The sequence below is a fragment of the Sander vitreus genome, chromosome 9 (genome assembly GCF_031162955.1).
Source record: "Sander vitreus isolate 19-12246 chromosome 9, sanVit1, whole genome shotgun sequence".
In the NCBI taxonomy this organism is placed as follows: domain Eukaryota; kingdom Metazoa; phylum Chordata; class Actinopteri; order Perciformes; family Percidae; genus Sander; species Sander vitreus.
Window position 1 is genome coordinate 4,735,533 of NC_135863.1, and position 25,000 is coordinate 4,760,532.

Consider the following 25,000-nt stretch of genomic DNA (forward strand, 5'->3'; position numbering starts at 1 on the left):
TTGAGATTGTACAAAAAATAAAATAAACCACTTTGGTCGAGACTTATATCCTGCCAATTTTAGTGTTTATGTTTAGTGCCAAATAGAAATTGTAATACTAACATTTAATAAAGATTGGGAATATGGTAACTTTTACCTGCTTAATAAGCAGAATGTACTGTATGTTGTCATGCTTCTGTTACATTTAGAGGTGTTTCTAAAGAGCTGCAACTTGGGCGCAAACAAGTGCATTTAAAATTGTAAAAGCGTCAAATTATTGGTTAACCTGGCTTCCCTCTGCCTCTGTAAACATAGTAATAATAGTGATGAACTCTTCTACACAAACACACTGCCGTAGAAATATTTCTATAATCTAGAGGTGTTACTGTCAGTATTACATTTGTATTCCCTGTATTATGTATATAATTCCCTGTATTATGTATAGACACAGGACACACAGAGAGGTAATCAAAGCTTAAGCTAACTTACAGTTCAGGAATGTGTGTGTTTTTCTGTACCAGACAAGTGAACGGGTGTGTGCGAGAGAGAGAGCGAGAGAAGTGGAGAATCAGCCCGGCGACAGGAGAGAGACAGGATGATAAAAAGATTAGGAATATAGTTAGACGGGGTTCATAATCTGACATAGACTTTACTGACTTGAACTCTGTGTACTTTCGTCTACAGTTAGGGAAACTTAGTGTCATTTTTGTGAACCCACAAAAACTCTGTCTCAGATTGATCCTCGTGTTCTGGTAAATTTAAGTCAGATGAAAGAAGGCGCGGGAATTAATAAATTGGGAGTCAGACTTGACAGGCCTTAGGGCCTTATTGTAGACATAATACCCTACGTCAGCCTGCCAAAACAATGTAAACACAAGATGCATGAAACCCACCCATAATTAAGAAAGAAATCCATTTTAATATATATATATATATACACACACACATGGAAAACACCAAAGTGATTTTAAAAAAAACCTTAAACAATACATAGTACAATATTTTCTGAAGTAATGAGATGAGAGAAGTAGAAAGTATTTAAAATGTTTTCATTTACAACACAATGGAGAGTGTGTTAGCCACCAACGTAATGGCCCGGAGAGGGTCCACAATGTCTCTGAGTGTGTTCTTTCGGAGAACCCACTCTGGTGCAAATCTGAAAAACAAAAGACAAGATCTCAATTACGGCTGCAAGCGCATACCATCTGTACATCTCAGACAAATAGAGAACCGTGCATACCCACACGTATACATACTTTGGCACAGGGCGGGATTTACAAGGCGTTGCAGGAACGACGAAGCTCCCGTTGACTGATGCATTCATCTTCTGTTTCATAACAGTTCTTTCTGCGTCCATCTTGTTTTTGCGAGCAGTAAGGCGGTAAATACTGCGTATCCTATCCAAGACCTTAGGTAGCTTCATAACCTCCTAAAGAAAATAACATTTGCATTACATTTACAAAACTACAATAGCCGTTCTTACTGTAAAATTTGGTATTAAAAAAAAACAGGTCTTAAATTATTGGATTTTTTTTTTTTTAATTCTTCATGTCATAGTAGCTACAGACCACAGCACGGTGCTTGTCTTGCAGGAGGAGAGCGAGAAGGAAGCAGGCCTTGGTGAAGATGCTGCCGCCCTTTTCTGCCACTTTATCCCCCGCCTTCTCGCGGTATCTCTGCAGCAGGTCCAGTAGCGTCTCCACGGAGTTTTCCACCGAATACACCGCCTCGATGGTCTTGTGGTACTGAGGAAAGAAAACCACGAGTGAGTAGGTGGAGGAGAGGGAAAGAAAAAAAGCAAGAAGCAAGAAAGTACAAGCATGGAATTAAAATCAATTAACCACTGTTCATTTCTCCCCTGGACATTATTCATTATTTTTTATATCTTTGATTGTTGATGATCAAAGAATGCCTGAACAAAAGTTGATAAAGCCCCATTCAAACACCCAACAAAGCAACGTGAAAAATCAATAAAACAAACATGCTGGGACAAAAGCATGTAATGCCAAAACATATGCAAAAGGGAATGGGGGTATCCCAGCTTTGGAGAAAACAGGAAAACATTCCTCAGTTATCAGAGAACCAGATTCATCTACACTCTTATCTCCCGTCATCTTGGTTCACTGTCCTCCAGTTTCAGCTCTCACTGCCAAAACTTGTTATCTTATGTCTCAAAACCACCTTTAATGCTTTCATTGCATCATTCCTGACTGAATGCAAGGCTCTGTTTAAACTTGTCTTTGGGGTTTCTCCTCCCCCCCCCCCACGTCTCCTTCCAGGCAGCGCAGCAATGGTTATGTTTAGGGTTAAGGTTAGGGTAAGCTGCCTGGAAGGCACCGTTGGAGGCAAAAAAACACGATCGAGCGTTTAAACCAATGTTATCTGCTGGCTTGATGTTTTATATAATGTGCTGGCATTTCTTTTTTGAACATCTTTAGACTTGGTCAATTAATTCATTCTGTGATTTTAAAATCCAAATTTAAGCCAGTAACACACTTAAGTGTCTGACAATAAACAATACATAATTACCTTATATCTACTTATCCAAGGTGCAGATTCTTTATGAAATTAACTTGGTAAAGGACGTGTGACAGATGCAATGTAAAGCCAGTTGTCCAAGTTTGTGGTCATTTTATCATAAAAGTCATGGAATCATTTCTAACAAAGTCTGCCTTAAATGTGAAATGTCAGTTTATTTAACCGTTTTTTTTTTTGTTTTTTTTTATGTCTCCTCATGAACAAAAATGCAAACTTGGCAGAATGTTCCAGCAGTATCCACATGATGCATACTAAATTGTGGAAAACAGGAACCACTAAACTTAAAAACAGACAAAATGAGGTCGGCTCTCAGTCTGAACTTGGTTTAGCGGAAGAGCAGCCTCGTGTGAGAAGGAACAGAAAGCCTGTGGGGAATTGAGTAGGGGTGGGAAAAAAAATGAATCAATAGAAAATCGTATGCATCGGGATTCTTTTGGTGACGATTTTAGAACCGATTCTTTTCACTAGAATCGTGATTGACCTAAATATTGAAGTGTTTATACGGTACCGCCGAAGGCGACTACATCATATCCGTTTCCAGCTAAACCGAGCGAGAGCAGAAAACGCCACGTTATGTTCTTCTTTACAAATGAAATAAATGTCAGACTAGACTTCGAAAACAATTCGTTTTTAGAACCGTCTCATGATATATCGTCTCTAGAAGTGTATTATTCAACTTTTGTTTTTGTTAAAGAAGGAATAGAAAATTGCAATACTCAATACTTATCTAAATCGCAATAAATGAAAATCGCAATACAAAACGAATTGGCACCCATGTATCGGACCGAATCGGATCGGGACAAAAGCATCCCAGCCCTAGAATTGAGAGCTCAGGGCTGTTGAGGAAATGCTGTGGCCTTCTCCATCCATCATCAAGCTAAACTCACTGCCAGTAATCATATGAACTTTCATGTCAGACAAGTTGCTTGGTGCCAACTCGTTATTCAGCACCGTGTGCAACTTAAACTATTCTTTTAACTCCATATTCATCCTATCAGTTTGACATTTCGGTATACAGAGATCGATACCACTCTCATGGCTGTATGCTTAACATGAAGCTAGAGCCAGGAGACAATTAGCTTAGCGGGAAGCAGCTAGCCTGGCTGTCCAGAAACAATCCATCTACCGTCCCCTCTCAAGACCACTATGTAACGCGTTTTATCTCTTTTGCTCTATCCGTACAGAAACTCCCCAGTAAATACAACAGACTGACAGGAAGTCACTGCGCCTTGAAATATAAATTCAAACAAATAGTCCTGCAACACATTGCAAAGCCTCAATGTGTTGTTTATTGTTAGAGATACACAGCCACGTAGATTATTTTTGGAATATTATATTATGCATATATTGTGAGTAAAAACCACTTGCCCAAAACACTGTCTGCTTGGTTTAGAAAGTTCAGCTAGGCAGAATTCTTTGGCCTCTCCCTAACCGTGACGCAAGGGTTCCGGTTATTAACCCGAACCCTAACAATTCATACCTTCCTATCTTCAGGCGAGAGGTGTAGCTTATTTGTCAAAGGACCCTTTCAGCAAGTCAAAAGATTTCTTTTAACATTATCTTCATGTTTCACACCCTGATCACGGGAGCCTGATTGCTTCTCATGGCTACATGAAGAGAGCAGGTCTTGGGTTTGTACCTTGGAGAGGTTGAGGAGGATCTGGATGGAGTAGGTGATGATGTCCATGCAGGGGACACTCCTGTTGCAGCAGCGGATGAGTGTGAAGATGACGTTGGTGGCTCCGCTCTCCACCAGCCGCTCACAGCACTCTGGAGACAGTCTGGTGGTGGTCTCTGTGTACACACACACACACACACACACACGTTAGCACTCGGAACAAGTGCACTACTGAAAAGATTGACACCTGAGATCATCTTCACAAATGCTAGAGCTGCAAAGATCATTTGATTCATCGATCAGTTGTCAACTATTAAATGTAAACTATTTAGATCGTTGATTAATCAGTTTGAGTAAAATTGTTTGTTTTTAAGCGAATATGTTTTGATTCCAGATTCTCCAGAATGTGAATATTTTCTAGTTTCTTCACTCTTATATGACAGTAAACTGAATATCTTTGCGCTGTGGACTGAATGAGACATTTGAGGACGTCATCTTGGGCTTTCGAAAACAATGATCGAAATTTTTCACCATTTTCAAGACCAAACAACTAATCATTTAATCAGACAGGTTAATTGATAATAATAATAATTATGAGTTACAGTCCTAATACCTACTATTCAAACGTTTGGAATTGCCTGCCATAAACTACTGAGTGAGATATCTGAGAGGACTATATTTTTAAATGGTCTTTCATGCTTTTAGGTTGTAGAAAGTCCTAAAAAACTAAATAAAAACTAAATAAAAAAAGTTCTGTACATTGAGAGAAAAGGCTGTACAATGGTTTAACCAGACAGACAATTAAAATTAAGAGCAGAAAGAAACAAGATCCCCCTGAGCAACAGCTGATTAATAAAAATAGAAGAAATTTCCTATAGTAATTGGTAAAAGAAACTGGAAGCTTAGCATCAAAATGTGTGCAGATTTAAATAGAAAGGAACAGTGTCCTGTTTCACTGTCAAGTGCACAATAATGCAGCCTATAACAAGCAGGTTGCTTTAGCAAAGCTCTTCTTCAAAACTTCACAATACAAACGGGGGGTTAGTGTAGGGTAAGCACTATTTGAATATCAACTGAACATACTATGGACTGACAAATCACAGTTTAAACTTCTTCAATCTAACCACTGAGTAGACTGCAGACAGCCCAAACAAACACGGGTTCCCAGAATATTTAGAGCCCAATTGCACCGTTGTGGTTCGATAATGATCGAGGGTCACGTGCACCTTTCTGGACTGGAAAACAAATTCAAAATCCAATTCAAACTGTATGTTTGTACTCCCTTGTTATGCAACACTGTGGGGACATCGACTAAATGGAAGTTTGAATCACTTCATTCTTTTTTTTGGAGCCCCACCTAATGTAAATTATATATTTGGTGTCTGAATATGCTGTTTTTATGTTTAAATAATTGTAGGCTGAGGCCTTTGCAGCGGCCCAGGTTCGATTGCCGACCTTTGCTGGGTGTCATCCCCCATATCTCTCTCCCAGCTTTCCTGTCTATCCACTGTCACTCTGAATTAAAAAGGGAAAAAAGCCCCCCCAAAAATTCTTTAGATAACCATTGTTGAAGCAAAGAAAAAAAGGGGTCAATATAAAAGCTGATTATAGAGATATTTTTTTTTTTTTTTTTTTTTGTTAAATCTATGGAGGCACTTACACTTTGGATGTTTAAATTGCAAAAGTCAAACACCTTCTTATGTAATGTTGAACTTAGTCTTATTTTGACAACACAAGCACTTTTGATATGACAACACACAACCAAAATACATCAGAAGAGGAACAGATTCTCCCGCACTTCCTACAAAGTCTTCCCGTTTCTCAGTCTAAACTGTTGCTAAATTACAGTGGGTATAGTCATGACTTGCCTAGACTGGAATCCTAAAAATCAAGTGTTTGAATTAACCAATAGTACCAGCAATGCAGATTCACCATGACACTCGACTGGTCGCGTGGTTAAAATGCATCTTGCAAAAGCACACAGTTCACTCCAATTCAAAACTACATATTTTTCCTCTTCCTCTGGTTGTGAAGAGTTTCATGTAAGAACCATTTTCTTCCTACACAACTACACCTGGCAACTGTATCACTGCCCAGAAGGAAGCATACTCAGGAAGAAAATATGCATTTTTGATTTTGGGGTGAACTGTCACTTTAGTAGTCTTACAACAACACTAACTTTGTGAACTGCTCTCTTCCCCCACCCAGATTTTTGCTCTGCTGGCCTTTATCAACTAAAATACAGGTTGCTTTTCCAGTAAAGCCACTATTGTGGCTTATGGGTGGATTACCAGAAGAAGCAAACCTTACCCAGGTTTCTCAGGGCCTCTAGGATGTAGGAGAAGTGTTTGTATCGAAGGAGGTATTCCAGGGCAGACGAGGTCTTGTTGTACAGTTTGTCCTCCTCTTTGGCGCCGGCAGAGACTTTGCGTAGGCGGTGTCTCAACTTCACCACCTTGGGATCGTCATTCAGTTGACGGGAGCGGTGTCCTCTCCACAGAGCCTGGTAGGGAGATGGAGCGAAGAAAAGAGACGATTGAAAGAAAAACTCGTAAAAATGAGTTGCTAATCATTAGCGCATCGGATCAGAGGGGGATGTTTACCATTTTATGCCGAAGGGAGGAAAACTGTGTGAGGATTGAAATGGTTTATCAACTCAATCAATCAAATTACCTTCATCTTGGACTCTCATCTACAATCCATTCTAACCAAACATTTTGTTGATAAATTATGTTCTCAAGTTGCCCCGATTTCCCTGAAATGATATAGCCAAGAGTCACACTGCCCTCATGTGTTCAAATGTCCTAGTGCAGAGGTTGGACATTGTCAAAAAATATTACACTCATTATTGGACTACTTTGTCCACTAATATCAGAATATAAGAGACAATTCAATGCAATCTGCATTGCATAAAGGCAAATATGTTTTTCAGTATCAAATTTCCTTTTTGTGTCCCCGGACAGTGGTTCCAGTTGTTCTGCAGAGGGGACAGTATTGAATAGAAGGAATATTGTACTTAAACGACTATGCTTTGGAAGACTGTGGATTTTGTCCTCATTCACTTCCATTGAAAGTGCATTAAAAGAGGATCTCCTAATGACCAGTATGAACAGGAGGAATGATTACAGCAAACACACACACCTGTTTCACTGTTCATATGGGCACGTGACTATTGTATAAGTCACATCTGAAAAAGTGTGTGAACCCAGTACAGAAGTCGTTTGCTCCAAATTCACCACTGACTGTAGTACCTGAGCTTTAACAATGCCCTGTTGAACCCTCTTGTGGCGCCTGAGAAGGAGGAATTTGCGGACGGCTTGCTGGATGACAGACGCCGCCTTGTAGCGACGAGCTAACCAGCGCTTGACCGCTCTCTGGGCTATGACCACCTTCCTCCTGTCTTCCAGATACCGTCTCCTCTGCTGCCTTGCTCTCACCCATCGCTGGGGGGAGGGGGAGGGGGGGAAGAAAAAAAAAACAAGGAAATTGTATCATTGTAAGAAATGAGCTCAGCACTGATTCATTAAATTCATCAGAAGTGCTTATCAGTGACAGATTTCATTTTGGGAAGATGGAATTGTTGTCTCTAGGTTTCTGTACCTGTATGGTGATGACAGAATGGATTTGTCTTTTGGCCGACTCCAAAGCCCAGTGTGCTCTCAGAGCTCGCTGGATCTTTATGGCACGGAGATGGTGGAAGATCGCCGATGTAAAACGCAGCCTCCTCTCTGCCTTGGCTCTTTCTAGTACCTGAAGAAATAACAATTAAAAAAAACACAATAGCAAGCATTATAACTTTTCATACAAATCAATTTCATTTTAATATGGTCAGCTTCTTTCCAGACAGGCAGTAGCTTCTCCCTCTAGTTTATCCCTAATTTTAGTATGTTCATTTTTAATTTCGTCTATCGACCATATCAAATTACCACTTGTTAAAAGACAATTTGCTTTGAAAGATTACCCGTTTAAAGCAATTTTCAAGGTTAGTGAATGCACTCTTAAGGCTGTCTGGAAGGCAGAGAAATGGGTTTTAGCAAACTATGAACTTTAAATAAAGCCCCATTACCTGTCGCCTTGCAATCCAGGCTCGGCAGTGTGTCTGAAGTGTGATGGCAGCTTTCCTGATTCGGGTGTAGTCGTTCCTCTCCAACCTGCCGAGCTGCACCGCCCGGACCCTCCGCTGAAGTTTCACAGCCGTCTCACGCTTCCTTTGGAAGATGCGCCTCTGCACCAAGCATCTCCAGCACGACTGGATCACAATGGCAGCTTCATTTTGTCGGCTTATGTCCCTCCTGACACAACAGCCCCTAAACACTGCCTGAAGGGTGATGGTGGACTGCTTCATTTTAAGGAACTTTTCCCGTTCTCGTCTCTGAAGAACACAGGCGCGATAGTATCTCTGGATGATAATGGCAGACAGACGCATGGCCTGGAATTTGACTTCCTCTCTGTGCTTTCTGAATGCAGACTGGATCACAGTGGCAGCCTGATGCCAACGGGCAACCTCCTTTCTGACCTGCTGGCCTCTGTATGCTGCCTCAACAATGATGGCTGCGTTGCGCATTTCCAGATATTGACTTCTTTGTGCTTTAGCTGCAACAGCTGACCGATATTTTCGCTGAACCGTAAGCACGGACAATTTCATTTTCAGATACTGCTTGCGTTCGAAGAAGCCTCTGTAACCTCTCTGAATAACACTGGCGGCAAGATGCCTTTGTTTGAGGATTCTTCTGGATTTCATGCCACGGAAAGCAGCTTGGAGTTTGAGGACAGCTTTCCTAACCTCCTGATAATGTTTTACCTCAATGGTTTCTCTGTCTCTGAGCTCTAAACCTCTGCTGTAAGACACAGGCTGCCCAGCGTTGCTTCCTGAAGGCTGACTGCTGTTTATGTCTCTTGAGGTTTACTTGGATGACAGTAGCTGCCCTGTGCATACTGGCAATGCTGGTTCGCACACGATGACCTCTGAAAGCTGCCTGAAGAACGATGGCAGAATGTCTCATTTTTTAAGAACTTTTCTCTTTCACATCTCTGAAGAACACAGGCGCGATAGTATCTCTGGATGATAATGGCAGACAGACGCATGGCCTGGAATTTGACTTCCTCTCTGTGCTTTCTGAATGCAGACTGGATCACAGTGGCAGCCTGATGCCAACAAGCAACCTCCTTTCTGAGCTGCTGGCCTCTGTATGCTGCCTGGAGGACAACAGCAGCACTGCGCATTGTTTGGTATTTTTGCATTTGCTCCTTTGCTGCTACAGTGGCCCGATACCTCCTCTGAATGGTGATGACGGAGGATTTCACAGTCAGATACTGCTTGTGTTCACAGTATGTTCTGTAACCTCTCTGAATAACACTGGCGGCATGATGCCTTTGTTTAATGATTCTTCTGGATTTCATGCCACGGACAGCAGCTTGGAGTTTGAGGACAGCTTTCCTAACCTCCTGATAATGTTTTACCTCAATGGTTTTTCTGTCTCTGAGCTCTAAACCTCTGCTGTAAGACACAGGCTGCCCAGCGTTGCTTCCTGAAGGCTGACTGCTGTTTATGTCTCTTGAGGTTTACTTGGATGACAGTAGCTGCCCTGTGCATACTGGCAATGTTGGTTCGCACACGATGACCTCTGAAAGCTGCCTGAAGAACGATGGCAGAATGTCTCATTTTTAGGAACATTTCCCTTTCTTGCCTCTGAAGAACACAGGCGCGATAGTATCTCTGGATGATAATGGCAGACAGACGCATGGCCTGGAATTTGACTTCCTCTCTGTGCTTTCTGAATGCAGACTGGATCACAGTGGCAGCTTGATGACATCGAGCAACCTCCTTTCTGAGCTGCTGGCCTCTGTATGCTGCCTGGAGGACAACAGCAGCACTGCGCATTGTTTGGTATTTTTGCATTTGCTCCTTTGCTGCTACAGTGGCCCGATACCTCCTCTGAATGGTGATGACGGAGGATTTCAAAGTCAGATACTGCTTGTGTTCACAGTATGTTCTGTAACCTCTCTGAATAACACTGGCAGCATGATGCCTTTGTTTGATAATATCACGAGATTTCATTCCTCGGAAAGCAGCTTGTAAGACAACAGCAGCATTTCTCATGGCACGCAGGGCTTGCATCTCCGCTCTCATTTTCTTGTTGGCTCTGTAACGTGCTTGCAAAACACTGGCAGTCCTGTGGAGAGTTATGTAGTAGGTTCTCTGCTGGTACTTTCGGAAGTGAGACTGAATTGTTACAGCTGCCGTGTGCTGGATGCGCAACTGCTTTCTCACCTCATATCCTCTGTAGGCTGCCTGCAGACAAATGACAGCGCTGCGCTTTGACAGATAGTCCAAACGGTCTTTTCTTGCCAGAGTTACTGCTCTGTACCTACGCTGACAAACCAAAGCTGCTGCCTTGAGAGCTAGGAACATGTTTCTATCCCAAATGGTGAGAAACTTTCTCTGAATGATTGTAGCAGCTCGGTGCATCTCTACAATTGTCCTCCTGGCCCTGTGGCCACGATATGCTGCCTGGATGACTAAAGCTGCAGATTTCATTGTCCTGTAACTCTGCACCTGTTGATCCCTGAGCATTTTGGCCCTGTAGCGTTCCTGAATAATGATGGCAGCACACTTGGTGGCAAGGTAAGCCATACGCATTCTGTGCATCCTGAACTGAGCTTGGATTGCTCTGGCAGAGTTGTGCTTCTTCTTTAGGTCATCTCTCACTCTAAATCCCCGGTAGACAGCCTGTATCTTTACGGTGGCCCGCTTCAGCTCTCTGTATTCTTTGTGTTGTGCCCTGCAGAGCACAAGAGCTCTGTATCGGCTTTGGATGATAATCGCTGCACTTTGTAGGAAGAAATATTGTTTCCGACATAAAAACATCCTAACTGAAGCCTGAATGACTGTCGCTGCCCAGTGATTTTTCTTCAGCTCTGTCCTAACTCTCATGCCTCTGAATCCAGCTTGGAGTGTAACACTGGCTGCTCTTATGTGCTCATATGTTTTCCTCAGCTCTTTTCCTGCCACATAAGCTCTGTAGTGACGCTGTATGACCACAGCACAGGCCTTCTTGGACCTGTATTCTGCTTGTGCTTTGTGCCGACGGTAGTGAGCTTGTATCAGTGTTGCACACTGGTGTCGCCTCTCTATCCTCTTCCTGTCAGCTCTGCCTCTCCAGTTAGCTTGTATGGCAAGTGCAGCATGCCTAAGAGCGTCATAATCCTGCTTTGTCTTAAGGGCCAAAATTGTGGCTCTGTACTTTTGCTGTATCACAGCTGCAGCTTTTCGCACCACAAGGTAATGCCTTTGGGCAGCATACCTCCTGAAAGCTGCCTGGATTACTGTTGCTGCCTGGTGCCGTTTTGTCAGGGACTCCCGAGCCACTTTTCCACGATAGGCTGCCTGCATGGTAATGGCAGCACATTTCATCCTCACAAACACTTGCCTTTCAGCGTCTCTTTTCACGGAGGCCCTGAACCAGCGCTGGATTAGGACGGCAGCGCATCTCATCTTCGCCACCCGTTTTCTGACTGCATGCCCTCTGAAGGCACTCTGAATGACAATAGCCGAGTGGTGCTGCAGTTTTAACATCCGAAAGCAGCGCCTCTGTGCATGGCCTCTGTACTGGGCTTGAATGAGCACAGTGCTTCTCATGATCTTTCTGTATTGATGGAGACACCTCTGCATTCTATACCAGGACTGAATCCTCACAGCAGTAGCAGTTCTTTTAGCCATTTTGCCCTCATACCATTTCTTGAACACAGCTTGTATCACTTTGGCAGCACAGTTTTCCTTTTCCGTTTTCTGGGTATTCCACCTTCTGTACCCCCTTTGTATTTTCACCACTGCTGCTCTAAGGGAGAGATAATGTCCCCGATCTCTTTTTGCCAGAGCCCATGCTCGCGAGTTCTTCTGAATGACAGTTGCCGCCCAATAGATTCTCCCATAAGCAGCGGCTGCCCTCCTCATTCGCCACTGTGCTTGGACAACAATGGCGTAGTATCTAAGGCGTTGGTAAGCCCTCATGGCCGAAAACATCCTCCATTGAGCCTGCGTGGACAAGATAAGAACAATCTACTCACAGAACAATTACACAAGCAGGGTTCATTATGAAGCAGGTGTGCTTGATGCAACCAAATGGACAGACATTGAAATTGAAGCAAAATCCCAAATGGTAACTAAAGAGCATGTATATTCATGACCAAAACTCTTTTAAAAATTGTCTGAGGCAAGAAAAAAAAAAAAAAAAAAATCAAAGCCTGATGGCTTTGACTTGTTGATCTGGTTTTGTTTTTTTACCTGAGAATGCTAAAGTGTATACTCTTATTTCTACTGTAACATCTGCTAGGTGATATTTTTCATTTAAAAATCAATTGTAGATATTAACTCAAACTCTAAAAATGGTTTATCACGTACAATTTTATATTTAGAACAGTCCCTTTCATCCTCACACATGTAATAAACACCTACCTGGATGACGGTTGCTGAGTCATGCTGCAGAGCCCGAAGTTGAGCCTGTTTTTTTAGCCTCAGCCTGTTGCGGGCTACATAACCCCTCCAGACTGACTGGACGACAACGGCAGCTCCATTCTGCCTCTTAGCTCTGCGCTTCTGGAGAAAACTCCTCACAACTAACTGGAGTTTCACAGCGGCCATGTTTCTCTCCTGTGCCCGGCCAAAAAAAAACAAACAATGCTTATCATTCGTTTTCTGCAGATTCAGGGGATAATTATCTGTATGTTCATCAGTATCAATATAAAGCAGGTTAAAAGAGCACAAAACATGAACACACAGAATGTTTTTTTTTCCAAGTCTGTGACAGATTAATGTTGGTTCCTGCCAGAAATAAATGGCCTCACCCATGACTGAATTTGCAAAAAATAAAAGAATAGATCAGATAAATAAAACTCCCATTACTTTGCAGTTGTACCAAACACTTCACCAACCTTGTAGAGCTGCAGATCCTTCTTTAATTTGTATCTCCTCCAGGCGCCCTGTATGACCCGAGCTGCTCTGGTTTCGTTCCGCAGGTCCAGAAGACGAGCACACAGGAAGGACAGGTAAGACATCACAACCTGTAAATAAACACATGTGGATGATGATGATGGATGTTTAGCCTTGCATCCTTTTTCTACAGAGTTTAGAAAGATTTAATGATGGATCTAGAGCAGTCAGTCCAAACCCTGATTACTTTAAACATATTTAAAATTCACTGTATTTTTCATATTTGGAAAGACAGATGCATAAAATGTTACTGGACCTGGTCACACTTTGTAGAGAAAGATATTGCACAGTGAAGACATGATTTAATGTACACTGAAAAAATCTTGAGACAACATAAATGGTGATGTGTCCATGACCAACTAATGTATTTGCCTGTTAAAAAAAAAGCAGATTTGGATTGCTGCTAGTTAAACTACAATTAGATACAGAATTAGAAGCCTCTCACAAAAGAAAAAAATCCAGACAAAGGAGACATGAGTCTCTTAAAAAAAAAACATTCCAGTTGTTTTAGCTGAATAACTACTGGCGGCTTACATTAGTGTTAGTGCCGGTCATATCCCAAAGTATGCAGTTATTACTGTTAACATTTTCAAATTAGAAATGTGAAGGTGTTAAAACCACCTTAAGTCCTTCACCTGCCTAAAGACATCAGCATTTATAACTCACTGTAATTGTGATTTTGCTCTCAAAACAATGTTTTATCCTCTGACTAATTTCCTGTCATGGGGGTGTCCTGCCTTCAAGAAGTTCTGATTTGAGAGACTGTTAAAAACTTCTAAAGCTCTACAATGAAGTTGCTTTAAAGAAATGTGCATTTCATTATCATGCATTTGCCATGTTGAGCAAGTTTCTGATCTTTGCTAGTGGATATTTATGGCGTACTAAAATGAAAGCCACTGTTAGGGCCCTTCAATTGTGCCGTAAAGCAAAACGTACTTTCAGGGCTTCACCTATGACCGGATATTTATGAACATGAACACTATTCTTTTAATGCCGGAAAATAAGACATCTTGGGCTTCCAGGCAACAGCCTGCTCCAGTGACAAATTTGTTATACATTGGTAATGTTGACTAAGAATATAAAGCAGATTTATACAGCTCTGCATTTGGTAAAGACAATCTGTGTTCCTGCAGAGGGTAGAGCAAACCTAGTGTCTGGTCTCACCTTCTCATTGGGGATCGTGTTGGACATGTCGGCTGGGTTGATCATGGCAGGAACTCCGCCCAGGAAAGACACAGCCGTGTTGACCAGTCTGAAGTTGTTTTTCTCATTCTCCAGTAGCTCTTTAAATTCCACTGATGGAGAATCTGGGCCTGTTGACAAAAATAACAGATGCATCATGCATCATTTAAGGGGAACTAAGCAGTTTTTTTTTTTAGCTTAATTTAACCTTACAGCTTCGGAGTCATTGGAATGTCATATGACATTAATGGTCTTTCCACATTTGAAAATGAGGAGAAATCAAGTTAACATGCAAAACATTACGCATTTGAGTCCTGATTTAATTTCTTTTTTACTTTTCAATGAATTTCCAAAGCTACACCAGTGTACTTTAACGACATTCTCCTTGTAGAAACCAAAAAAGTAGTTTGTTTATATTTAAAGAACAATAGTTATTATTTTAAGACGTCCCATATTTTGGTTATAGTTCTGATCCACTGATTTTGATTGACAGCTAGGCCACTGATTGGCAAATCGGCCACACCATAGTAATTGTGGGTGTGGTATAATTGATAAAAGGGAAGTTGGAAACACGGGTGGAGTTTTTGGAAGTCCTAGCTTTAGTTGAGACCAAACAGTTTGTTTTAGCCACATCTAGTATTTAAGAAACCATCAGTATTGTTTATTTTCCCTGATTCACACACATGCAACATTAGCCTACAACGTTTTGGTAGGATCATAAAGATTTATTTCTATAGGTAGGATATTTGTGTTTAATTATTATTTTCAAACAACGACCGCATTCCTGGATCAACAACAAAGGTGCTGGGGCAGTGGCTATAATTTTGAAATGGAATAGCTACTACACTCCTCATGAATGTTTCTTTCAAATAAAAAGTCTAGCTCCCATAACAAGTGGGTTTACTGTGGATAAAGCCAGCTACAAATCCCGGGCTAATGCAATGACTATATACACATGATGGGACTATAAATTCAGGTTTCTTCCTGTCAGTATTTATAAGTTTCCCTGATTTTTCAGTTCCCCCCCCCCCCCTGAATGTTGCAGACATCTTGTCAAATCCCCCGTTTCGAAACTAATGACCCACAAATGTCTCAACATCTTTAAACTGTGCATCCAAGCAGACAATTTCACGACAGACACAGCTGACAAGTACCGTTCAAGGCTGTCGGCAAAGAGTCAAAGGAGTTGTCAGAGTCGCTGGCTGAGCAGTTGAGCTGCAGGCGACCCCTCGGTGAGCACTCGACAGTCTGGCTGGTGCTGTGACTGACGGCCCTCTCTGGCAGGAGACTGGGGTGGTAGTGGTGGATGAGGTAGCAGAGGACGCGGCCATCTGAGAACGTCACTGTGAAGTTCTCCACCTGCACAGACAGCCAACACACTTCGTTTACGGTTTTCTTAAAGTTGGGACTTGTGAGGGACTTTTGGGACTGTGACAGTTCGACATGGAGTGAAAGTCTAGAGAACTGTAGCTGCCTCTAGACACACGCAGCGGTTTAGCAACCCAAACAAAACGCCAACCTGCTTAAAACTGAAGTTTACTTTTTAACCCTTACGTTTTCAGGTGAAACCGCCACCAAATACACAGCACCAAAGGCTACAACAGAAGAACAGTTCAATAATACATCAAATGACAAGAGGTGAACAAAGTAACACTGTATCCTGCTTAACGAGTTGAAATAAAGTCATAACCAATAGAAACTCTTTAAAAAACGCTGACATTTTTATTTTCAGCTCACGGGTCGAAAACAAAATACTTCAAACACACCTTAAGATTGTAGAAGTCACACACAGCGCGGGCCCAGTCCATCAGCAGGGTAATCTTGGTGCTGCTGTGTTCATACAGCACTCTGGTCTTCGCGGGACTTGGCTGAAGGCCCCGGTCGGCCCTCAGAGACGCCAGCCTCCGTTTGGTCCTCAAGGTTCTCTTCAGGAAGCCAATTTCCTCCCTCAGCTGATCCTCGTCCAAAATCACCTCCACCTTAACAGATCATTTGATAACAGCATGTCAATCAAATCTTTCCACAGGTATAAAAAAATAAATAAAAAAAGATCAATTGTGCGCCCTACTGGTGGATTTGAAACAAAGTCAGGTACACACATGAAACGCAAAGATGATTTTCCACAAGAGGCTTAGTGTCTTCTCTCTGTGTCCATCCACAATGTCTCTGGAATCGATGATGGAGCCTGAAAATAAAGACACAATGCTTAAAACGCCTTTGAACCACATCAGTTCATTGCATTGAAGTATTTCATTACTTTACGACTTTTCTCCGTTTCGTATTATAAGCTGCATCTCATGGCCCTTATTTGATAGCCCCTCTGTCCTCTGCTGAACCGGAAGTTGTTCGGTCCCTCCTCGGTGAAGGCAGTAGAGACGTTCCGATATCGGTCGGCTCCGATACTGCCTAAAACGCTGGTATCGGGAAGTACTGGAGTTTATGCACCGATCCGATACCACGTAATAAAGCCCTAAAGAAAATCTACATTAAAAGTAGTTTATGTTCTTTTTCCGTTATAACTGACTGTCAAACTGCAGAATAAAAAGAAAGTTCTGGGGCGTTCATCGTTTGTTCATGTTTCACAAAGAGTTTAAACTGAGCCAGACCGACAACAAAGATATAGAAATTATATCACATCCATACAGGGATAGTAGTATACAATTGTTAAAACATAATAAAATATGACACACTGGTATCGGATCGGTACTTGGTATCGGGAAGCAAACAAATGGTATCGGACCATCTCTAGCGAGCATCGAGGAGGGATCACCAAGAAGCCAGGAGCGAGGATACACGAGAGCAGCCTTCCCGGAAGCCGTGCAGCTGAAGGAGTTGCTAACTCGGCCCAAACAGCTGACGAATTCATGCGACGCTTCAGAGGAAAGGATGTCACATCCCTCTAAAAAACACATTTCCTCGTTGCCTCCCGTGCCTCCTCGGTGGGAGGGCCTAAGACGCAAGGAAGGGAGGCAAGTAGAGGAGTCGAGGAGGCAATTTAAGCGACATGAGAAGCACCTACAGTAAATGGAATATCTTTGGGTTCGACCCGCAGACTGTTTATAAAGATGGACGACTTAACAGCTCCCCAAAAGTGAAGCCAAACATCTTGATCACACCCTGGTGACTGGCTGCAGTACAGGTCATAAATCCCACGCCCTCTATGTTAGCCGATAGGACATTGGCCACGGCTGTTGCTAAAGCCATTTTTATGATTGGAAAAGGAAGATTTATTTAAAAGCATTAGGGGTCTTTTTGTGATCGAGTTGCAAAGTTATTGCGTTTACTTTTCTAATTTCCTTCATTTTCTCGAAATGGTATCTTTCATCAAGGACCGCTTAGTCACTCTGACACGTTCACTTATGCAGAAGTGCACACACAACCAAGCATATTGTTAAATAAAAAGGAAAAGCAATCCAATTATGTCGCTGTGCAGCTGTACAACAGCTGGGGTTGATCAAACACAAAAAAAGGTGTGCAGTGAAATGGCAGGTGTTCATGCTGAAGTGAAAGATGTAATAATTGAATAAAAAGTTTCACAATGGTGGAAAAGAGCCCAGTATGAAAATACAATGAATATGCACCACTTCTGTGAAAGAAAACATCAGACCGTAAAATGAAAATCTCATTTTGTGGAGGGCAAACAGTCTTTCAGGTTGAGCGTCTCCGCGTTTTTCGGTTTGCTCAGGAGAAAAACAACAATTACCGTGTTCATCCTTGAGGTCGACCCCTTTGCTTTTGAGCACTTGCAGAGCAATGTCGACGTTGTGGACCTTCTGCAGACGGCTGATGGCTGGCAGACGGAGCTTGGCCGACAAGCTCCACTCCTGGATGAGGAGCTCCATCACACGCCTGGAAGCAAAACCCACATGAAAGACCCACTTTAAAAATGATGCTGCATAAGAAATTTTACTTACGACTTGTTGCTTTGGCACTTTCTTTACTAACCTCACATATTCCTTCTACTGTAGAATCAATGAACGCTGATGGTTTGAGAGACCTAAATGACCACAATCTACATCATTTTAGACAACGACACGGGTCACTCTTGATCATCTGCTTGAGATTTTTCATCCTATGAAGCACTTTTGTTTTAACTTTTGAATAAAAGTAGTAGTAGGAAACTAATTTTTGCAAGAAAACTAACTGGCAAAAAGCTACTTAACGTCACATGTTGCACCTTCAGATACATCAAATACAACTGAATTGTGGCATGTTTTTGGGTTGACAGCCTCTGTTGGCCACTTTGATTGTAAATTAATAAAATAGCAGTTCAGTATTGATTATTGACTCAATTAGCTCTGTGTAAATTAGGGCTGCACAATTAATCGATCGATATCGCAATGTGAACTAGTGCAATATCCAAATCGCAGGGGGGCGCAATATTTGTTAAAGGCAAAATGTGTGTCAAACCATTCTAAAATAAAGTATTGTAGTGGTGCAGAGACGTCCCGGCCTACAAATCCCATCCTAGGGACTAAAGAAAAAAATCTGTTCGGTACAGATCCTCGCAAAAAATAAATAAATAAATAAATATATATCACACTTACATATTTACAAATACATTTTTCAATGAAAATGAGAATAATGATAGAAAAATTATCATTCCCTCCAATATTGTGACTCATATTGCAATCGCAATTTCAGTCAAAATACTCGCAATTAGACATTTTGCTAATATCGTGCAGCCCTAGTGTAAATGAAGACATGACCCCTGCCTCCCCAACTAGGGGTGCGCAATATGGATAAAAACTTCTTTCAAAATGATTGTACATTACATCATCAATATACAGTATATCTTGATGTAAACCAAGTTCTGGAAAGATAGTTGATAAATCGATTACAGATGAAACAGCTAGACGGCTAGTCTCCTTGAGTTGAGGTTCTTCATCGTACTGATACAAAAGTTATGTTACGCCAAATCCTGTCATGAAGCTAATCCTGCTAATTGATTGCCAACATTGCCCACAATGCCTTACTACAACCAGAAACTTTAGGGGATACATTCATGAGATTGAACTATGATCAGAGAGCAATACTGTTACATTGGTATGGCAGTTTGAGAGAGCATCCTTTAGTGAGAATCACATGAGGAAATCCCCGGTCTGAAACAGCTCTGCTGAACACCGATCCCCCCCCAGCCCCCCAGCCCCAGCTGCAGGGATACTGCCGTGTAGCTGAGCCTGACCTTTGAGAAAAGCAAATCCCCGACGGGGATCAGAGCATCACATTAAAATTCACGACTAACTCACACTAGACGAATGCCGCATTTCAAGTCGACTGCCAAATTCTTCACAGCAAAGTTGAACTCGTCCAGGGGCGTCTGAGCGTGGGAGACGGGTAACCCCAGGTAGCCGAGATGCCGGGGGAGGATCCCCTCTCCACTCAAGAAGTCCCTGGAGAAGGCCAGGAGCAGGTCTTTACTTGTCTGTAAAAAAAATAAATAAATAAATAAATAAATAAATATTACATTTTCATTTAAGTTGAACGATGGATTCAGAAAACGAGGATAGCGGGGAAGGTGAAGTTCACTTGTGGATAGCTTTTCGGGCTCTGTGCTCGTCTGTATATAATAATAAAAAAATAAATTAAAAAAAACCCATACGCCGCCTCTCAGCTAAAAGGGTAGACTCTATATAAACATGTTTCCCCCCCCCCCTTTATTTGATCATGTCCCAAATAATGTTATAGTATATCTGAGCTAATGGGTATTAGGTGACTCAAAGTAAGATTTGATATATTATTGGTACATAAGCATACATTTACGTTAATTTTACTCTTACTATTAAATCCATCCGTTGATCAGGAACTATTCGAGAAGCAATCGAGAAATTCATCTGTGTGTATATATTTATGTTTTATGTTTGTAACCATGGTAACATTTATGACCCAATGAAACCAAACTACAGGTGAGTGTTGGTCTTAGCTCCGAGTGTCTGTTTCTATGCCCAATAATAATTTCATTATTTAATAATTAAGATCTTATAAACAGCATTGGATAACAGACATTCAAAAAAGCCACAAATAACAAAATTGATGTAAAAAAAAAGAAATAAAATGATTCTAAAGTTTTATTTATGATTTAACTTATTTGATATGGTTGTATCTTTGGTCCTTAATGAGAAAGCAATTTAATGTTTTTTTTTTATTTTTTATTAATGTATTTAATGGTTTGTTGTGATGACGTGGGAGAACTACCTTGAACTCTGCGTCCAAGCAGAACAGACAGGGGTCGTGCTCAATCAGCCGGGACTGTTTGGCTTTGTCCAGGAAACACACCAGCAGGAGCAGCTTCTTCAGAGTGAAGCGAGACAGCGCCTCCTCGTGGCCTAACCGAGGACAGGCAAAGAGGTGTCAACACCAGGCCAGGGTAACACAAGTCTGACAACGTACACAACTGGCAGAAGAACTACATGAAAAACACAATTCTTTTGTTATACTACAGAGAGAATTCTAAGTTTTAAATGATTCCCTGTTCTTAATATGAGATGAATTGGCAAGTATTTTGATCACCGGTAATAGTTTGTCATGTTTGGGCAAAATCTAAACATGTTTTTTTGTTTGTTCCAGCTTTTTAAGATGCGAGGATTTGCAGTTCTATATCATTTTAAATCAATATATGTTGGGTTTTGGACTGGTGATCTGACAAAACTAGACATTTTAACAACTCACTACAGACACTGGGAAATTGTGATGGGCCGCTTTTCTGACATGATAGTCAAATGAATAAATCGCAAAAATGACCAAATAATCAGCAGACTAACCGATGATGAAAACAATCAGAAGTTACAGCTGGAAATTTCCGGCACTTCTAGATCTTGAAGCACAAGTTGATTAAAGCATTGCAGTTGAGCTATTTCCCATAAAAATGGAAACCCATTGAACACCCTTTAGTTGATGAGGCATCACAACTCGCGTACAGATGATTTTTAGCGTCATGCACACCGATCTACCAAATAATAAACTACATGCTCTCATTTTGTAGATATCTGCAGAAAATGTCATAGCTCACGTGTTGTCGGCAGGAAATTGTTGCTTATGTCAGTGAAAGAATGGCAGGAAGTCAAGTTGTTCAATGTCTACCCAAGTTAAGATTCTGTCTGCATATGATGTGGCAAAACTGGTTTACGTTTCTGCTTGGGTAGGAAAGGGGAAATACAACCTGAGCCAATAACTCAACATCGCTTTAATTAATTTGGATACGAATATATCACAACCTAGTAGTTCCCAAGGTAAAAGTCTCCACCTCAGAATATTTCTGAAACGTTTGCAGCTCTGGCAGTTAACACAGCAGGCTTCAGTTCAGACGACACAATAACTCTTAAATTACCGTCTTTGTATAGGTTAGGCACTTTGGCGTGTCTGAACTGAGCAGCGATGTCGGGGTTCCACAGCAGCCGCTGGAGGATGAACATAGCCAGACCCAAGGCATCACTGTTGCTCTCTAGCGAGATCAACTCCCCGTAGATCGTCTGACAACGAACAACACAGGGTTGAGCAAGCGTGGCGTGGAAGGTGAAGAAACGAACATGTACAAAAAATAAATCAAAAAGGGGGGACACTGTTGTATAAGATTACCTCGAGCCCAATCCGTAACCACAGCAGATTGTATGAAAGAAGCCAGTTGAGGACTTTTCGTCGTTCACCTGAAAGAATGGCAGTAGTTACTTTCAGGCATATCCGGGGTTTGATGAGAACTCCAGAGCATTTCAAAACCCTACATCAGCAGGTTTCATGCTGTAATGTTCATTTACCTATGTCCTTCCAAAGATGGCGGTCTTTGCGGACGAGCAGCCTCTTGGCCTCCACCTCCAGTTCGAGCCTCTGAATAGCTTTGACCATGGCCTCAGAAGAGAACAGCTGGCAGGCTGAACGACGGAGGCGGTTCAGCTTCCGCCGGGCCGTGTAGGTGCTGAAAGACATCTCCTCTTTGGTGGGAGCTTTAGGCCCACTGTACTTGTCATCGCTGCCCATGGCGAGGGACACAGCATTCACTATACAAGAAATACATGAAACATTAATCTACTTATAAAGTCCCTTGTGCAAACATGTAGAGCTCAGACACTCTTTATTTTTTCTTATTAAAATAAAGATTCAACCACAGCAATTACTGCGTTTAAGTTGTAAAGTGTTCAGACTAATGAGCGAGTCAATAAATCATCTGGAAGCTGCTCTAACATTTTTTGAAACCAAACCCTAAACTCTACAATACGAAGATGTTCCCCACATCATGTTTGAGAAGTGAAAGCCTGCTGAATGTTACCTTGAGCGACTTCAGTGTTGACTTTAAAGTCATCTGGGGTGAGGACGTAGTTGATCCACCATGTGAATCCCCTCTGCTGCTTCTCGATCCACCTCTCATCATAGAACATGTTCGTGGCAGCAAACGGCATCGGGTGCCTCGGTATGGCTGGAAGAAAAGAGTAGACGCAGAACACGGAATTGAAAATTTTAAGATAAACAAAGGCTGCAAAGAAACTTCCACAGCGTCTAACTTGCAAAGATTTTGCCTGTTGACGGTCTAGTGCCGAAACGTTGCCTACTATTAACATAATTACTTTTTGCAAGTTAGACAGTGTGCGGGAGTTTCTTTGCAACTTTTGACCTGCTCGTCCCCCTCCATCTCACATTGTAGATGAGCAAAGTAATTTTCTGTACTAAAGATAAACAAAAAAGGCAAATTACCCTTTGACACGCTCACACAAAACATTTTACAATGTTCTGACATCAAAATACCTGTTTGCGCCGGCTTAATGAAGGTCAGCTTTGACTGCGCTACAGCAACTACAGCTGACCGGGCACCTGTGAACAATAGAAAGGGTCATTTTGAATTTCACCACAAATTCATGATGACAGACAGACCTACACTACAAGAAGAGCAATTAGACATCCTTTAATACCTCGTGAGGAGAGTTTGGAGCTGGATAGCTTTGCCTGGGCAGGAACCACAGACCTTGCAGTCCTTACAGATGATGTTGTCATTGATCGCACCGAGCCTGGGGGAAGAAGAAAAAAAGAAGCCTCATTGTACAGAGAGTCCAGAAACAAGTCAGACAGACAGACGTGTCGATACATTTTTGGAAATACAGGTATTCATGAGTTTTCATTGACTTACCATAAAAAGGCACATCTGCAGGGGCTAGGGCTGGGCAATATATCGCTATTATATCGATATTGTGATATGAAAACTAGATATCGTCTTAGATTTTGGATATCGTAACATCATGATATGACTAGTGTTGTCTTTTATTGGTTTTAAAAGGCTGCATTACAGTAAAGTGATGTACCTTTCTGAACTTACCAGACTGTTCTATTATTTGCCCTTTCCCCACTTAGACATTATGTCCACATTACTGACGATTATTTATCTGAAATATAAGTGTGAAGATATTTTGTTAAAAAGCACCAATGGTCGACCCTAGAATATTGCCGCAATATCGATATCGAGGACGAGGCGTTTGGTCAAGAATATCGTGATATCTGATTTTCTCCCCATCGCCCAGTCCTAGCAGGAACTGACCCGTTTATCGGACTCCAGGATGTAACTACCTACAAATCATCAGGTAGGATATGTATTGTAAGAAAACTATTTGCAGTATGTCTATGTACCTTCAAAGATGTACTAATCTGAACATGACATAAGCCTAGATAGGGTGGGGGGAAAAAACATTTCATTCAAATTTATGATCATATTGTAATGTAGTTTGTGGTGTTGCGTTATACAGAGGCGTTTGTTATTCAGCCTACCCTACATCACTGAGATACATGTGGGTTTCGATAGACCTCAGAGCGCAGATTTAGACTGATTTGAATATGCTCACCTGCTGTTCTCGGCTGTTGCCTCTGTGATGCACTTCTCCTCTCCTGGACCGATCTTGGGGGCTGCGTTTTTCCAGCTACCCCCCTGCTCCTTTTGACGCGCTCAGCCTTCCCAGCATCCACAATCTTCGCATCGCTTCTCAAATACTCCTCACTCTTCCTCTTCTTGCTATTCACTGCCATGTGAACGGGAAATGAGTCTTCCTGAGCGGACGGAGGTACCGAAAGAGTTGGCGACATGTGTGGAGAAGATGAGCCCACGGGCGACAGAGAGGTGACCGTAAAAGCGTTGGAGGCAGGGGCTGCATGAGGTGAGGAAAAGGCTGGGAAAGAGAAGCGCCCAGGGGCCACAGACGGAGGGGAGGTGACCGGGAAGGGGATGGGTGTAGGTGAGCCGTCGTGCCGTGGAGTCAGGCTGTAGGACGTAAACTCCTGGGCTTGGCGTCTATCATCACACAGGGAGCTGGCAGCTTCGGAGCTTTGCCGGTTCTTGGTTCCTCTGTCTGGGTCTATAACAGGAAGGTCAGGAGTGCCTAGTCCAGGCTCACACTGACTGCTGCTGTCAGACAGCTCCAGTGTTTTTTCTAAGAGCCTTCGCCTCGACTTCTTTATTTTCCTATCACTCAAAAGGTTCGCCTCCACTGGTGCTTTGCTCTTGGTCACTGTGGCAGAGGTAAAAGAGGCCTTTTTGACCCCTGCATCATCAGCCTCGGAAACAACAACAATCTCACTTACAACCTTTTTGCTGACAAAGAAAGTAAGTCTTGGCTCATTGGACTCCGGTAATGCTTTGAGGGCATTTACTTCAGGTCCATAGGCGAGACTCCCACTCTTGGATTCCAGTGAGTCTGAAAAGCCACCGCTCGAACTCGTGTCTC

General features: G+C 42.2%; 1 protein-coding gene across 1 annotated transcript in view; it reads right to left on the bottom strand.

The window, feature by feature from the left end:
* Positions 1-997: 997 nt before the first annotated feature.
* The window catches only part of aspm (assembly factor for spindle microtubules), a 26,776-nt gene continuing 2,773 nt past the window's right edge, over positions 998-25,000 (bottom strand). Inside the window, 27 exon segments of the mRNA XM_078258395.1 lie at positions 998-1,135; positions 1,236-1,408; positions 1,548-1,724; positions 4,157-4,311; positions 6,446-6,638; positions 7,387-7,578; positions 7,736-7,885; positions 8,202-8,942; positions 8,944-9,141; positions 9,143-9,601; positions 9,603-12,170; positions 12,591-12,785; positions 13,067-13,195; positions 14,289-14,437; positions 15,461-15,665; positions 16,073-16,285; positions 16,406-16,491; positions 18,010-18,155; positions 19,556-19,731; positions 20,502-20,632; positions 21,634-21,775; positions 21,882-21,949; positions 22,058-22,297; positions 22,567-22,713; positions 23,040-23,105; positions 23,204-23,299; positions 24,125-25,000. The exon segment at positions 24,125-25,000 is cut by the window's right edge and continues 649 nt beyond it. Of these exon segments, the coding sequence (XP_078114521.1) occupies positions 1,033-1,135; positions 1,236-1,408; positions 1,548-1,724; positions 4,157-4,311; positions 6,446-6,638; positions 7,387-7,578; positions 7,736-7,885; positions 8,202-8,942; positions 8,944-9,141; positions 9,143-9,601; positions 9,603-12,170; positions 12,591-12,785; positions 13,067-13,195; positions 14,289-14,437; positions 15,461-15,665; positions 16,073-16,285; positions 16,406-16,491; positions 18,010-18,155; positions 19,556-19,731; positions 20,502-20,632; positions 21,634-21,775; positions 21,882-21,949; positions 22,058-22,297; positions 22,567-22,713; positions 23,040-23,105; positions 23,204-23,299; positions 24,125-25,000 (8,174 nt within the window). The 3' untranslated portion in view covers positions 998-1,032.